Source organism: Myxocyprinus asiaticus, chromosome 45 (genome assembly GCF_019703515.2).
Source record: "Myxocyprinus asiaticus isolate MX2 ecotype Aquarium Trade chromosome 45, UBuf_Myxa_2, whole genome shotgun sequence".
Classification (NCBI taxonomy): Eukaryota; Metazoa; Chordata; class Actinopteri; order Cypriniformes; family Catostomidae; genus Myxocyprinus; species Myxocyprinus asiaticus.
This window is the reverse complement of record NC_059388.1, coordinates 30,040,348-30,056,994: the sequence shown is the minus strand read 5'-3', so window position 1 is coordinate 30,056,994 and position 16,647 is coordinate 30,040,348. Positions and strand designations below refer to the sequence as shown.

Sequence of the window (16,647 nt, the reverse complement as noted above, 5' to 3'; positions counted from 1 at the left end):
TACACCAAAACTCTTAAATGTACAATACATTTGTTGTTGGACTACACAGGTTGCTCTGTCTGTTTTGATTCACTAAAAAGAACCGTTTCATAAGAGTCATTTGTTTGTCGGACTACACTGGTTGCTCTGTCTGTTTTGATTCACTAAAAAGAACCGTTTCATAAGAGTCATTTGTTTGTCGGACTACACTGGTTGCTCTGTCTGTTTTGATTCACTAAAAATAATCAGTTCATAAGAGTCATTTGTTTGTCAGACTACACTGGTTGCTGTTTTGATTCACTAAAAAGAATCGGTTCATAAGAGTCATTTGTTCATAAGAGTCATTTGTTTGTCGGACTACACTGGTTGCTGTTTTGATTCACTAAAAAGAATCGGTTCATAAGAGTCATTTGTTTGTCGGACTACACTGGTTGCTGTTTTGATTCACTAAAAAGAATCAGTTCATAAGAGTCATTTGTTTGTCGGACTACACTGGTTGCTCTGTCTGTTTTGATTCACTAAAAAGAATCGGTTCATAAGAGTCATTTGTTTGTCGGACTACACGGGTTGCTCTGTCTGTTTTGATTCACTAAAAAGAATCGGTTCATAAGTCATTTGTTTGTCGGACTACACTGGTTGCTGTTTTGATTCACTAAAAAGAATCGGTTCATAAGAGTCATTTGTTTGTCGGACTACACGGGTTGCTCTGTCTGTTTTGATTCACTAAAAATAATCAGTTCATAAGAGTCATTTGTTTGTCAGACTACACGGGTTGCTGTTTTGATTCACTAAAAATAATCAGTTCATAAGAGTCATTTGTTTGTCGGACTACACTGGTTGCTGTTTTGATTCACTAAAAAGAATCAGTTCATAAGAGTCATTTGTTTGTCGGACTACACTGGTTGCTCTGTCTGTTTTGATTCACTAAAAAGAATCGGTTCATAAGAGTCATTTGTTTGTCGGACTACACTGGTTGCTGTTTTGATTCACTAAAAAGAATCGGTTCATAAGAGTCATTTGTTTGTCAGACTACACTGGTTGCTGTTTTGATTCACTAAAAAGAATCGGTTCATAAGTCATTTGTTTGTCGGACTACACTGGTTGCTGTTTTGATTCACTAAAAAGAATCAGTTCATAAGAGTCATTTGTTTGTCGGACTACACTGGTTGCTGTTTTGATTCACTAAAAAGAATCAGTTCATAAGAGTCATTTGTTTGTTGGACTACACTGGTTGCTCTGTCTGTTTTGATTCACTAAAAATAATCGGTTTATAAGTCATTTGTTTGTCGGACTACACGGGTTGCTGTTTTGATTCACTAAAAAGTTGGACTACACTGGTTGCAACTACAGTACTATGAAAACGTGCAAAATCATTGACACGTAAAAAGCGTAATTGGTCTGCAGACACATTTTTTGTTTGCTGTTTAGAGTCAAGTGCTGTCACAGAGACAGGTGAGATATCTCACGACACATTTCATTAATATCTTTCAAGGAGTAGGACATTTTTTTACATACCTTTCTATGAAAATATCACTTACAGCACTTATTTTTTTGTGATCAACATCACTCCACAATGCTGTCGATTGAGCTTAACTTATATTAAACTCTGAATATTCCTTTGAAGACAATTTTGACTATATGGTGGGCAATAAATTGTTGACAGTCGTGTAAGAATGACTCGAACCGTGCTGCATTTTTAAATGTATTTACTTTGTATTGCATGTATATGACAGCTGTGTGGCCACACATAAAATAACAGTAAAGAATACAGTTGACAAATAACACACAGAAGCACCATACAGATTTAACAGTGCATTTCTTGAAGATAAAGCAGCTTTAAACATCCAATAAAGACATTTAAACACTGACATATTCAGAAATTAAGACATACAACAATATTCAATGCTAGGAAATAAGGTAAAATGACCGTAAATACAGTACAGCCGTAATAATTACACCCTGCGGTGTAATAGTCAATCCAAATGTCACTTACTACGTTTGAAAAAAATAATTTATTTCTAGTCTACTTTGCTTTCAATGTTACAGTACTGTGATAACGCTCCGTTTTCTCCAGTGATCATATTCACCGGTCATTCAAGTATTATTATTTTTGTTTTGGTTTCCTATTTGTTCCACAGATGTAACCTTGTATTAAACAAGTGTCCAAAGTTACAACCATTATTTTTTTTCTGAAACCCTCAAATGTACTTATCTACAACACTCAGAATTAATGTTCAGAACTGTTCAAGCTACACATCTGTCTTTAACGCTTATATAAGACTGGCTTATATAGACTACTTTCGCCTAGCAAGTCCTCGTATTTGTTTGCTCAAAACAACGTTATTTTCTGTTGTGAAGGCACTGTCTTAACACAAAATTGTTTCTATAAGGCATGTCCTTTCACAGACAATATGGCACTTTTGCATACAGTTTTCTGTATGGATCAGTGGTTCTCAGAGACTGATCCAGTCTAAATTACGTTCACATTTTTAAATACGTAGTGCTAGAGCTATCAAATGTACTCCAAAATACTCTTAGGAGGGGTGAAATGTAAATAATAAAATAAAAACAATTATCATCCCTCAATTCGACCACAAGAGGGCGTGTAACAGATAATTTCCCAATTCAGTCTGAGCAGGACATAAATACCTGTATTTATCTGCCCTCCTATTTTGATATTTATTATTTAGTAAACAGGAAATCACTGGTAATCCAAGAACTTATTCAAGCCAGTATTTGTTGTGTAATGCAGTTTATCTCTTTGACACAGCAGCTCCATAGATGCCTGAACATTCAATGACACATAATGACACCTACAGCTGTTAATTTAATTGGCCGTGGGGTGTCCGATGTCCAGCCGCCTCTGGGCGGAGCCTCTTTTGCGTGCTGCTGGTGGAGTCATGAGTGATCCAAAAGCTCCAGGGGTTTCGAAGAAAGACTTGGACCCCAGAGCTGCTTGCTTTGGTGTCGAAGGAGTCTGAAAATGTGAAGGAGAGAATGTCAGAACTATATAAACACTATGTTTCAATATTCACTATTAGCGTTTTGTTTTTTAATCACCGGAACCAAACGATTTGAATTACTTTCGCTTCTGTTAACGGTCCTCCAACGTGCAATCTTCCACCAATACACAGACTGAGTTTCCTGCACTACCATTCAGCAACATGAAACATTCAGCACAACCACTGTAGTCCGATTCCCAAACAAATGACTCACATGAGTCGGATCTTTTGAATCCACAGTGCCAAAAATGCAGCGTGACCAGAGAAGAATGATTCCTAAACAAATGACTCGTTTCTTCTGAATCTAAAGTGAGACCAGTGTAGTCCGATTCCAAAACAAATGACTCGTATGAATCAGTTCTTCTGAATCTACAGTGCAAATAATTGTGTGACCAGAGGAGAACGATTCTTAAACAAATGACTCGTATGAGTCGGTTCTTTTGAATCTAAAGTGAGACCAGTGTAGTCCGATTCCCAAACTAATGACTCATATGAATCAGTTATTTTGAATCTACAGCGCCAAAAATACAGTGACCAGAGAAGAACGATTCTTAAACAAATGACTCATTTGAGTCAGTTCATTTGAATCAACAGTGTGACCAGTGTAGCCCGATTACCAAGCTAATGACTCGTATGAGCCGGTTCTTTTGAATCTACAGTGTAGTTCGATTTCCAAACGAATGACTCATATGAGTCGATTCAATTTAAATCTAAATTGCGACCAGAATAGTCCAATGACTCTTATGAGCCATTTCTTTTGAATCTACAGCGCAGTAAATACAGCACGACCAGAGAAGAATGATTCCTAAACAAATGACTCGTATGAGTTGGTTCTTTTGAATCTACAGTGCCAAAAATACAGCGTGACCAGAGAAGAACGATTCCTAAACAAATGACTCGTATGAGTTGGTTCTTCTGAATCTAAAGTGAGACCAGTGTAGTCTGATTCCCAAACTAATGACTCATATGAATCAGTTATTTTGAATCTACAGCGCCAAAAATACAGTGACCAGAGAAGAATGATTCCTAAACAAATGACTCATTTGAGTCAGTTCATTTGAATCAACAGTGCAACCAGTGTAGCCCGATTACCAAGCTAATGACTCGTATGAGCCGATTCTTTTGAATTTACAGTGTAGTTCAATTTCCAAATGAAAGACTCGTATGAGTCGATTCAATTTAAATCTAAATTGCGACCAGAATAGTCCAATGACTCTTATGAGCCATTTCTTTTGAATCTACAGCGCAGTAAATACAGCACGACCAGAGAAGAATGATTCCTAAACAAATGACTCGTATAAGTTGGTTCTTTTGAATCTACAGTGCCAAAAATACAGCGTGACCAGAGAAGAACGATTCCTAAACAAATGACTCGTATGAGTTGGTTCTTTTGAATCTAAAGTGAGACCAGTGTAGTCTGATTCCCAAACTAATGACTCATATGAATCAGTTATTTTGAATCTACAGCGCCAAAAATACAGTGACCAGAGAAGAATGATTCCTAAACAAATGACTCATTTGAGTCAGTTCATTTGAATCAACAGTGCAACCAGTGTAGCCCGATTACCAAGCTAATGACTCGTATGAGCCGATTCTTTTGAATTTACAGTGTAGTTCAATTTCCAAATGAAAGACTCGTATGAGTCGATTCAATTTAAATCTAAATTGCGACCAGAATAGTCCAATGACTCTTATGAGCCATTTCTTTTGAATCTACAGCACGACCAGAGAAGAACGATTCCAAAACAAATGACTCGTATGAGTCGGTTCTTTTGAATCTACAGCATGACCAGAGAAGAACAGTTCCAAAACAAATTAATCATACGAGTCGGTTATTTTGAATCAACAACAAACTTGACCTGATAGTCTGATTCCCAAACGAATGACCTGTATGAGATGGTTCTTTTGAATCTACAGCACTAAACATCCAGCACAATCAGTGTAATTCGATTCCCAAACGAAATATTCTTACAAGCCGGTTCTTTTCAATTCCCAAACAAATGACTCTCATGAACCGGTTCTTTTGAATCTACAGTGTGAAACATCCAGTGTGACCAGTGTAGTCTGATTCCCAAACAAATGACTCTTATGAGATTCTTTTGAATCCCCTCGCGACACACAGACAGCACTACCTCCCGAACGAATGACTCTTTTCAGCCGATTCTTTTACGTAAATGAAAAACTGAGTTTTGTTGTAAGAAGTGGTGTTTTTTTATTTTTATAAAAATTAATGAATAAATAGAATATTATAATTAAAAAGTCTGTACAAGACTTATATTTTTGGCAGAATAACAGCCATCATTCACTTGTATTATATGGAAAAAAGAAGCAATGAATGTGAATGGTGACTGAGGCTGTCATTCTGCCAAACATCTTTTGTGTTCCATGGAAGAAAGAAAGTCATCCAGGTTTAAAACAACGTGAGGGTGAATAATGACATAATTTTCATTTGTGGGTGTACTATCCCTTTAATGGACGCACTTATCTGCTTAGCACACTGACCTGTGTGTGTGTTAGCTTTGAGCTCTCTTGTGTTCGTGGGGCTTGTGGTGAGAATGTGGGCACTGGTGCTCTGTGATGCTCTGGGCTGTTCATTGCATCTGTACTGCCAGTCACACCGAACGCCCCTCCTGCCATCACAAACCGGGCTGGTGACAGCACGGTGGGCAGACTGAAACTCAAACCACTGCTGGCACCCCCCTCAGCGTTGGACGTGGACACTGCGCCTGCTATGAGTGGGGATGGTACCAAAAAGTACGGCACAGCTACGGTTGGCATGCCGTCCTGAGTGTGCCCTGCTGGCATGAGGAAGTTCAAACCATTCAGTCCTGAAGAAAAGAGCAAAATTTACCATTAGAATGAGGGTGCTGTATAAAAGATGCGGTTTCGTCAGATATCACCTTGCAAGTTATTGAATGCATCTTTAGAGCGTGCACCACCAATGTGCCTCGAGCCGCTTTTCACACGTTCTGCTGTGATGAGCTCACTGCACTGCACGCAACAACAAACCCAGCGTGAGAGAGTCGTGAATAAATGACTCTTTTGAAGCGGATCTTTTTCATGAATCACCCGAAAAGAACTGAGGTTGTGAACTCAGGAGCTCAATTTAGCAGTCTGACTCAGATTCACTTGCTCAGCGAATCATCCATCAGTGTGTTCACAACTGAGAGCGCAGACATACGTGTATTTTGGGCTTTTAAATAAAAATGTATCCCCTTTTCTCCCAATTTGGAATGCCCAATTCCCACTACTTAGTAGGTCCTCGTGGTGGCGCAGTTACCCACCTCAATCCAGGTGGCGGAGAACAAGTCTCAGTTGCCTCTGTTTCTGAGTCCGTCAATCCGCGCATCTTATGTGGCTCGCTGTGCATGACACCGCGGAGACTCACAGCATGTGGAGGCTCAAGCTACTCTCCATGATCCACGCACAACTTACCACACGCCCTATTGAGAGCGAGAACCACTAATCGCGACCACGAGGAGGTTACCCCATGTGCTACCCTCCCTAGCAACTGGGACAATTTGGTTGCTTAGGAGACCTGGCTGGAGTCACTCAGCACACCCTGGATTCGAACTCATGACTCCAGGGTTGGCGTCAATACTCGCTGAGATACCCAGGACCCTATTTTGGGCTTCTTAATAATTAAGAAGCTTATATATATATATATATATATGAGATCCAGCTTTTGACACTTAAGATAATTGATACTCAACTATTACACATTACACAAGGTGCAAACATTCATTGATGCTCAAGAAGGCAACACACTATGTGCATACTATGCTTTATGTAAATATCTGCTTATGTATATTCTGAAGGGCAGTCCTAAATACAATTATATGATTTGGCGACTAAAAACAGCCATTTGGCTCCTTAATGTTTCAGTTAAGGAGCTAATGGCTCCTAAGATTATTACTTTATTTTAATTCTTCTTACATTGAACATTTTAAATCTAAATGGCAATAATGGCTGTTTGGTTAGAATGGTGGTTCCTTTCATTTAAAACAATTACCCTTTAAACCATTTCAGAGCAACAATATTTTCTAGCTACAGTATATCGCCCAGCAGTAATCTAGACCGGCAGTATTTCTTTATGTACCTGCTGTGTTTGGAACATAGAGGTAATGAGAAGACAGAATGGGGTCTTTAGGACTGTGTGTCCCTGTGTCGCCCTCATTTAGTGGCCCAAACGAGGTCTCGTCCCACGGAGAACCTCCCTGGGAGCCAAATGGAGATCTTTGCGCACTGGAGGTCATACTCTCACCCTGCGAGACACACAGACAAAATATAATACTACAAACTGTTTTAAAATACTACAATTATCATTATTATTAAAATGTACAATTTAAGTATACATCATTGTAGAACTGGGCCTTTAAACATACGGTTTCACTTTCTATGGACGCGGCACGTTTGTGTCTTTTCGCTGGCTGATCTTCCTCCTCCTCTTCTGTTTCTCGCTTCAGATCTGAGATGGGTGATCGCTGACCTTGTGTGATGCCCTCGGGTACGTGCCCGCTGTACACCATGAACAGGGGTGCTTGTGGAAGGCCGGGCAGGTACGCTAACGGGTGCTGGGTGAACTGGGCGGGCATGGGCAGGGATGCATACGGGACATCAGCTTGAAGGGGCACAGGACTTCCACTGGACTGAACACTGCAAGAGCACAACATACAACAACATTTAGTACATAAAAGGGTACATTTTGAACGCTATGAGACATAAAATGTCTAACTTGATTGACTCACCTGTCTCCAAACGGCACAGTCTTCCTGGAATAATCAACCGGCTCGTCTGATTATACAAACACAAACCATTTTGTTAAATTTCATACATTGCATGTAATCGATGCAGATGCATTATGCTACATGCTGTTAATTTTGATTCTTACTTTTGGGATCTCTGTGAGGTGTGCTAGGGGCGGAGTTTATCTGTCTTTGATTGACAGAAGGGGAGGAAAGGACCTGAAATGAGTCGTGACGTGCCATCTTCTCTCGCCGTTCTCCTGTGCCCATGACAGAGGAGCTCTTCTTAAAATCTGACACTCTCAAACTGTCTGAGTCTTGTAAAATAAACATAAAATACAACAAGCTTAATCAACGTGAAATTCATAATTGACATTGTGTATGTTCTTAATAAATATTCCTGGTCTTATTAGTGCCTTTCTCCACCACTGAAATCACTTTTTTTTTCTGCTGAATGTAAACAAGGATGCGTGGGTGGGGGGAAAAAAATCATATTAACCAATAACATCACAGCCTATCAGCCACAATCCAATCAAATTCTGGCGGATGAAGTAAAGCCCCGCCCCACATTATTTCTCTTTGAATATTCCGTTTCACTCACTAAAGCCATTTCATGTTGACTCTAAAGTATATAAAACAGGAAGTGTCAGTCGTACCGCTGCTGCTGTGGAAATCGGTGGGTCCGATCCATTTGAAGGCGGGTTTGCGGCTTTTCTCCTCTCTCACGTGAAGTTTCTTTATCAGATTCAGGCTGGTGAGGACGTTAGCGATATCATACAAGCGGCGTACCTTGGCTAAGCAATGAAGAAACCATTAATGCTATCAAATATGCTCCTTCATATAGGAGTGCTAACAATGTTTATTGTCTTACTTTTATATTTGCTGTGGCTGGACTCATCCTGACCCTCCTCGATCAGAATCTTAGCAGCCGTATCCAGCGTAACAGTATGTGTTTTGGACACCAGGAACAGCATGACAAACTTCTGGCTCATGATGCGGAGAGATTTATCTTTCCTTCGGCTGGACGCTGCTGTACGAGAGAGAGAAACAAACCATCATCTATGTATTGATGCTTTAAGGAAACTAGAAAACAATACATTTTGATGTCTAAAGAGCCATATAGTCAACTCAACCCTAAACAGTCTTAAAGTGTTCTTGATAAGGAGCTCCACTGTACAATGTTTATTACAATAACCACATTGGACGAGGAACGCAGGGCATAAAAAGCTGTATTTTTAATTTGTTTTCCCTTTATCACCCAATTTGGAATGCCCAATTCCCAATGCGCTTTTAAGTCCTCGTGGTGGCGTAGTGACTCGCCTCAATCTGAGTGGTGGAGGACAAATCCCAGTTGCCTCCGCGTCTGAGACCGTCAACCCGTGCATCTTATCACGTGGCTTGTTGGGCGCGTCGCCGCGGAGACATAGCGTGTGTGGAGGCTTCACGCCATCCACGCTCAACTCACCACGTGTCCCACCGAGAACGAACCACATTATAGCGACCACGAGGAGGTTACCCCATGTGACTCTACCCTCCCTAGCAACTGGGCCAATTTTGTTGCTTAGGAGACCTGGCTGGAGTCACTCAGCACACCCTGGGATTCAAACTAGCGAACTCCAGGGGTGGTAGCCAGCATTTTTACCACTGAGCTACCCAGACCCCCAAAGCAGTAATTTCTTAATCAAATCATCAAACTCAAACTCATGGAATATGCAAATAAAACATCTATATTTTCATGTAAACATGTACCAGAGCAATATCCATGAAATCAAACAAATGATTTAAACTAAACGATAATTCACTCAGGTATAGTCCACAATAAACTACAGCGAACAGACACATTTTCTCCATATATGGAATGCATACATTTTTGCCCAATTAACTGAATTAATTGAATTTAACCGGATTTTATTTAATTATTTGTATGTTATATTTTGGCCGAAAAATCTACACTTTATTGTTTTTTTATTTGATTACAAAAAGTAAATTTAATCATTTAATTTAATACCTGATCAATTGAATTATTGAAGCTAATTTGATCTAATTTAATTAAATTATTTGCATGTTATATTATGGCCTAAAAATGTAGTTTATTCATTTTTTTTATTTTTTAAGTGAATTTAATTATTTAATTTAATACCTGATTAAATGTAATTATTTAAGCTGATTTTATCTGATTTAACTGAATTATTTGCATGTCATATAATGAAAAAAAAACCGTAGTTTATTGGTTTTTTTGGTGTGAATTTAATTATTTAATTTAACACCTGATTAATTTAATTATTTAAACTGATTTAATTGAGTTAATTGCATGATATATTATGGCTGAAAAATCTACACTTTATTGTTTTTCAAAGTGAATTTTATTTAATATCTGATTAATTAAATGACGTAAGCTGATTTTATCTGATTTAATTAAAATATTTGTGTTATATTATGGCCAAAAAATTGTATTGTTTATTTAAAATAATAATAATAATAATAATACACGATTAATTTAATAATTGAAGCTGACTTTATCTGATTTAAATGAATTATTTGCATGTTATATTATGGCCAAAAAAATCTATACTGTATTGTTTATTAAAAAAAGTACTTTGAATTGCCACTGTGAATTAAATATGCTCTTTAAATAGTAATACACTTGCCTGTACACTTGTTCACCCTTTATTTTCTTACAATTTAGATATTTACATGCTTCAAGAGAAACCCATCAGGCATCAAAACATTAAAATACACAGTATAAAATATGGGTATCTGTTGTTTGGTACTTTTTACTTTAATACTATCTGGCATAGAAAACAGTCAGCTCCTTAAATAATATCTAATATCCACCTTATTCCATATTGCAGATAAAAAACTGCCAATATGAATAAGTGATGAGAAATAACTAATGAGTCAGTGTCATGATTTAATCATGTCACACCTACAAAAAAACTCAATAGACGATAAACATGTCTGAACTTGTTCTCTGCATACTCTAAACTGAATAATGAGCTTCACTCCTCTCAAACAAAGAGTCTGTGTGCTGTGATGGGATTAACCTGTGATTAACACACCTGACAACCAGTGTTGTGCTGCTCACACGCTGTTAATGAGTCACCTATCAATGTTGCACATGGCTTCACCAGGAGAGATGCTAATACTGCCATTAACAGGGCAACCGTCACTATGGTTTTAACATAAAGAGTGCTACATAAATGTTTTAAAGCTCTGTGTAATAAGGCAAATCATGCCAATCTGAATACATGCAATATACGCAGAATAAAACCCTTAATTTGGATGATTCTTCTTTAGGTACCTTGTGTGTTCTGTGCGTGGTGGGTGGCATGCAGACTGGTTTCGTCTCTCGGGTCCATCTGCAGATGGTAGCCCTGTTCTCGGCCCTTCTGCTGGAGTTCCTGCAGGGTTTTAGGCAGCAGCGATCGTCCGTGCCACAAGTACAGGTTCTTCGCCATTCTGCTCACCAGCATCAGGGACTCCAGCACGTTCACGATGTCGTAGATACGCCGCCTTTCCACACCTGCGTCACACCACAGAGTTTATACCCCTTGAATGTGAATTCTATGGCTAATTATATAGGAAATATGCATTCTGGTCTTTTACCTAAACATGTGGCCACCTCATCCAGAGAGATTTTGATGCTTTTTGAGGCTTTGGGGTAATCGGGGTACAAGGCCAGAAATTTCTGACACAGAAGCCCCAAACTCTTCTGCTTGCGACTGGGTCTTCTCTCGGGATCATCTCCACCATCGTCTAATGTTTCAAACTGAAACAACAAAATGTTTTTTACAGTCTCAATGGTAAAGGGATGGATGCATTAACTGTTGAGGGACATTAAACGGATTTAAACATATTCTCCTCATACCTGACAGGAGTCATCGAGTTCTTCTTCCTCTTCCTCATTCTCTACAACATTCTCCTCGTTTTCTATGGGTCTGAAGAGGGTCTTTTTCATTTCTCTGTCGCGGATGTCTGGGCTGGCGGCGCTGATCAGCATCTTCAGGTTTGCTGTGGGGGTCCAGGGGTCTGTATGGGCCCTCTCAGGATGTTTGATGGGGGTGATATGAGTGATATCTGGACTTGAGACTCTCCTGTGTCCATTAATGGCTGTTGTCACAGAATCGGACTTCAGAGGGGTCATTTTTCTCCTGTCCACACAGATGTTCTCCTGTTAAATAAGGGTAAAAAAAGTACAAAATCTGCATATGTACCAGTACATAAATTATTGTAGATAACATGCTGTAAATAAAATTAGATCATCTTACTTTCTGGTCATTTATATTGTCAGTTTCATTTGGGCCTGTCTTAATCTTCCTCACACTAACCAGATCCTTCAGAGATAAACACTTCATCTCCATCTACAAAACAAACAATAAATCATAATGAGCATACTTACAGTGAACTTTCGGACTTGTCACAATATATATAGTTGTTTTGCTAGTATTATTATTTTAGCTAATACATTACTGTTCATTTAGTGTATGAATAAATAATAAAGTTTCTAATAAATTTATAACAACTAATAAATGATCATTAGTTAATGTACATTCAAATAGTTACAGGCAAAATATGACACTTTGACTCATATAATTAATTTCTGAATGTAAATGATCTGTAAAGCACTATGTTTGTCAAATGATTAATTTAAAAGTTATTATAAAGTTTTATATATATATATATATATATATATATATAGATATTAGTTTTACTACACTACTAGACAATTACATATTATATGAGATATTATACTACTACATAATTAATGAGATTGTTACTACTTATGAATATTAATACAACTTTTTGGTTCTGATTTGATGATGGTGGATAGATTTTGGCGCAAAGTTTTTGAGCAGTTGCCTGATAACGAAACCAGTCGGATCACTATGATCACTTATTTAACATTCACATTCAGATATATACTATTGGAATAATCCTTTATGAATATATATTATGTTGTTCGGGACCTCGAGGATCAGTAGGATGGGTTGTAGCTACTAAATAACCTACATAAACCCTGTTAATTTTTTTCTGATTATTTGATCACGAGTAAAAAAGGCTTGCCATGCTGAAATAATTAAAATAACCCTCGAGTTTAAAGAAATTAATTTAAATTACGTCATTATGTGAGTCAGATAGACATATATATCTCTCTGTTCTTACCTTACTCTAATCTTGGAGGAAAATACACGAAAAAATGTAAACAAATCCAGTGCAAGGTGATCCTCTTTAAATGAGCATAATTTTCCCTCTAAATTAGAAGATCTGTCCGAATAATCTTCTTATTTCAGCTGGTACGTGCTGAAATAGCCGCTTTGCTGCTTGAACTCATACGAATCACGCGCTAAAGCTTGTTTTCTGGCGCTTTGAAGAAGTTCCCACTCGCTCAGCCAATCACAACGGCGCTATGCAAATATGTCGACGCTGGTTGGCTGAGCGAGGACAGAATTCCTCAGTGCGATCCCTGTAGCCAATCAGAGGAGCGCTGTGACTACGTCTCTGGGGAGTTATTGGCGGGGCTGTGGGCGCGCTTGAGGCGCGCTCTTGATATGTGGTTTATTCCAGGCGCGCATTAAGTATTGAAGACGCTGCTGAAACTCAGCGGGGACTTAATTAATAAGAAAAAAATCATTAATTGACGCCGAATGCCAGCTTTACATGGCAAGCTCAGGCAAGAAAAAAGATGAGAAATACACCCCAGGTGGGGTTTTGGCGCGACTGAGGGTGTTCTCGCGGGAAGGAGTGTAATATGAGAGGATTTATGGAGTTATACTTGTGCCACAATTCTGCGAGCACGCAGAGTGGTTAGGAGGAGAAAGCAAAATGTAAGAATTCTGAGCAAATTCACATTCAAATAAACTTTATTCAAGCACAAAATAGATTTTTGTTTGCTCAAAATGAATTTATCTTTGCAAGGAGATTTGAGCTTTACAAAACAGTTCAAGCATGTGCAAGATGAATGATGAAAATGTTTTGTGCGCTCAAAACATCTTGTACGTGCAGAATTTTTTTTTGCACTCAAAATATCATCTTGCGCGTGCAAAATAGCTTTCTGTACGCACAATTTCATTTTGTGTGCGCAGAACATTTGTTTGTGCACTCAAAATATTTTTTTTGCGTGCGGAAAATTTTTTGTGCGCTCAAAATATCATCTTGCGCATGCAAAATAACTTTTTGTGCGCTAAAAATTTCATCTTGCATGTGCAGAACATTTTTGTGCGCTCAAAATATAATTTTGCGCATGCAGAATTGTGGCACATATATAACTCCATAAGGGTCTGCCCTCAGGATATACCCCACACCCACAAATTACCCCCAGATAAGGGTACTTTCAACCTCATAGTCCTAGTTATAAAATAATATCTAGTTATTTTAATATCTATTACAATCTAACTAGCCATCACTATGTAAAACTAACGTTAAAGACGAATCACCTGTTAAAATATTTAACGGTCAAAATTATAATAGGAACACAGGTTAAGTGGGACACAAAGGAATATAAGCTCAGTCGACAGCATTTGTGGCATAATATTGATTACCACAAAAATACATTTTCAATTTACCCTCCTTTTCTTTAATAAAAGCAAAAATCGAGGTTACAGTGAGGCACATACAATGGAAGTCAATGGGGCCAATCTGTAAACGTTAAAATATTCGCTATTTCAAACATATAGCCACAAGACGTAAACAATATGCATGTTAACATGATTTTAGTGTGATAAAATCACTTACTAACCTTTTCTGTGTAAAGTTATCCAACTTTACAACTTCGTTGCCATAACGATGTAATATAAACAGACCCTAAAACCCTAAAATGATGATTTAAACAAATTTACAGCTCAAATAATACGCAAGTTTTAACAGAATAATTAATGTAAGTGCTTTTATAAAATTATAAGCTTCGTATTTCTGCCTTTAAACCCTCCAAAAATTGGCCCCATTCACTTCCATTGTAAGTGCCTCACTGTAACATCAATTTTTGCTTTTTAATATAGCATGCATCTCTATTTTTAGTTATTTTGCATTTCAGTGCAGTGCCTCTAAATGTCTTAATCATTTGTAATGTCTTCAGGGTTTAGATTTTTATAGGAGGGATCATTAAATAAATGATTTTTAGTTATTACAGATAATTTCAAGCCACTTATATTTGTTTGTTTGTCATGTTCAAGGCCTTGACCTTCTGACCTGCCTTCAGGACAGCTAAAGGGTTGAAACCAGATTTATGGTAAGACACTTAATTTATCTTAACTTTATCTTGTTTTCTAAACCAAGTGGCATTTAATTTTAAGAAAGATAGTACAAGCACACTTTTCAAGCTAAACTAAAGAATTTTGTTAGGTTTTAAATGATAAAACAACAGATAAACTGTTCAAACTTCAGAAACATTTGATCGCAGATGCCAGTTGGTTTTATTTTGTTATCTAATGCAATTAGACATTCATCAATCCCAACACCAGGATTTTACGGCACATTTTCTTGATTATTGCAGCCCAAATTTTGATGCTATTTGCATTGTTTTTTTGCTGTGAAAATTCACAAATATTCACAGTATACTTCTGTAATACAGTTGAAGTCATTAGTTTACATACACTTAGGTTGAAGTCATTAAAACTCATTTTTTAACCACTCCACAGATTTCATATTCGCAAACTATAGTTTTGGCAAGTCATTTAGGACATATACTTTGTGCATGACACGAGTAAGTTTTCCAACAATTGTTTACAGACAGACTGTTTCACTTTTAATTAGAGCCTGACCGATACCGATTTTAGAGAGGGAAAATTCACAGATTACCGATATGGTGACCGATATAGCAAATTTTTGAGCTGGAATGAAAACAGACCTTTTCTATGTTGATTGTGCACCGATATGACTATGCAAAGGTACTCGGAAGGCTGCTTTCTTAAACAAATATTTTTATCAAAGAATATTTGATATTATTATTATACATTGTCAACAAATTCTAGAAATGAACACTGAGAAAATAAGCAGCGGTGTTACACCGTATTCTGCTATACAAGTTCAGGGGAAACTTTCAACGGTTGAAAATCAGACTTTTAAATATTACATTTTATAAATGCAACGACAGGAATTGTTCGGTTGAAGGGGGTACCAAACTGTGAATCCTGAACAAAACAGTTTGGTGAATACATGTTTACACATTAGCTTCCACTCAGCTGACAACAATGAAAGTAGCTGCGTGATTAGCTAGTTATCTATAAGCTCGTTGTCATGGAGAGTAAAAGATGGACGTTGTTTATTTACTTTCCAGCATTGCGTCTCACCAAATATGTAACAACATAGTGTGAAATCAACACTCACCACACACAATCCACCACAGCACCGTTGTCTGTTGAGCTGCAAATAGATGCTCTGTTGTTTACCTTTCAATCTGCTACATTACTGACTGCACCGACAACCTATAGCTGGCTAACAGCAAACAGACGTGATAAACATGAGTGACATGGTTGTCAGGGACAGGGTTAAAGTTATATTAGTTATATAAAATGATGGGGTAATTTTTTTTATTAACTTTCCAGTATGTATTTCACAAACTAGTTAGCAACTTACCGAGAAACTCCGCCCTGTCTGCAGAACCGCCTTCTTCTTCTTTGGTGTTTAATGGCGATTGGCCAACCAGCTTATAGGTGCATTACCGCCACCCACTGGACTGGAGTGTGATTACTGCCACCGACTGGACTGGAGTGTGGTACAGGATTATGCAGGAGGAAAAAAAAAACAAAAAAACAACTATATTCTTTTAACTAATTCAGTTTCTTTTATAAACTTATAATTATGTCATCTATATATCTTGCCAGCTGTTTTCCCTAAGAGACCTGATAAAGAAAAGTCATGATGTTTTGCCTTCCTTAGTGACTGAAGAACGTGATATCTCTCAGTATTGTATTTCCTACAGTGAA

At 37.8% G+C, this 16,647-nt stretch overlaps 1 protein-coding gene across 4 annotated transcripts; it reads right to left on the bottom strand.

Annotated features, from left to right (window-relative positions):
- Positions 1–1,668: 1,668 nt before the first annotated feature.
- Positions 1,669–16,409, bottom strand: e2f7 (E2F transcription factor 7). Of its 4 annotated transcripts, none has more exons than XM_051688621.1 (14): positions 16,298–16,409; positions 16,049–16,156; positions 11,995–12,087; positions 11,595–11,897; positions 11,333–11,495; positions 11,028–11,249; positions 8,598–8,756; positions 8,383–8,520; positions 7,873–8,043; positions 7,730–7,775; positions 7,367–7,637; positions 7,081–7,246; positions 5,484–5,809; positions 1,669–2,956 (listed from the first exon to the last, which is right to left on the bottom strand). In XM_051688621.1, the coding sequence occupies exons 3-14, from the start codon at positions 12,085–12,087 to the stop codon at positions 2,807–2,809; spliced, it is 2,208 nt and encodes a 735-aa protein (XP_051544581.1). In that variant the 5' UTR covers positions 16,049–16,156; positions 16,298–16,409; the 3' UTR covers positions 1,669–2,806. The 4 variants fall into 4 exon arrangements, with proteins under 4 accessions (XP_051544581.1, XP_051544583.1, XP_051544582.1 ...); XM_051688623.1 differs by having other exon boundaries at positions 8,598–8,753; XM_051688622.1 differs by lacking the exons at positions 16,049–16,156; positions 16,298–16,409 and adding an exon at positions 12,890–13,111.
- Between the last annotated feature and the right edge of the window lie 238 nt (positions 16,410–16,647).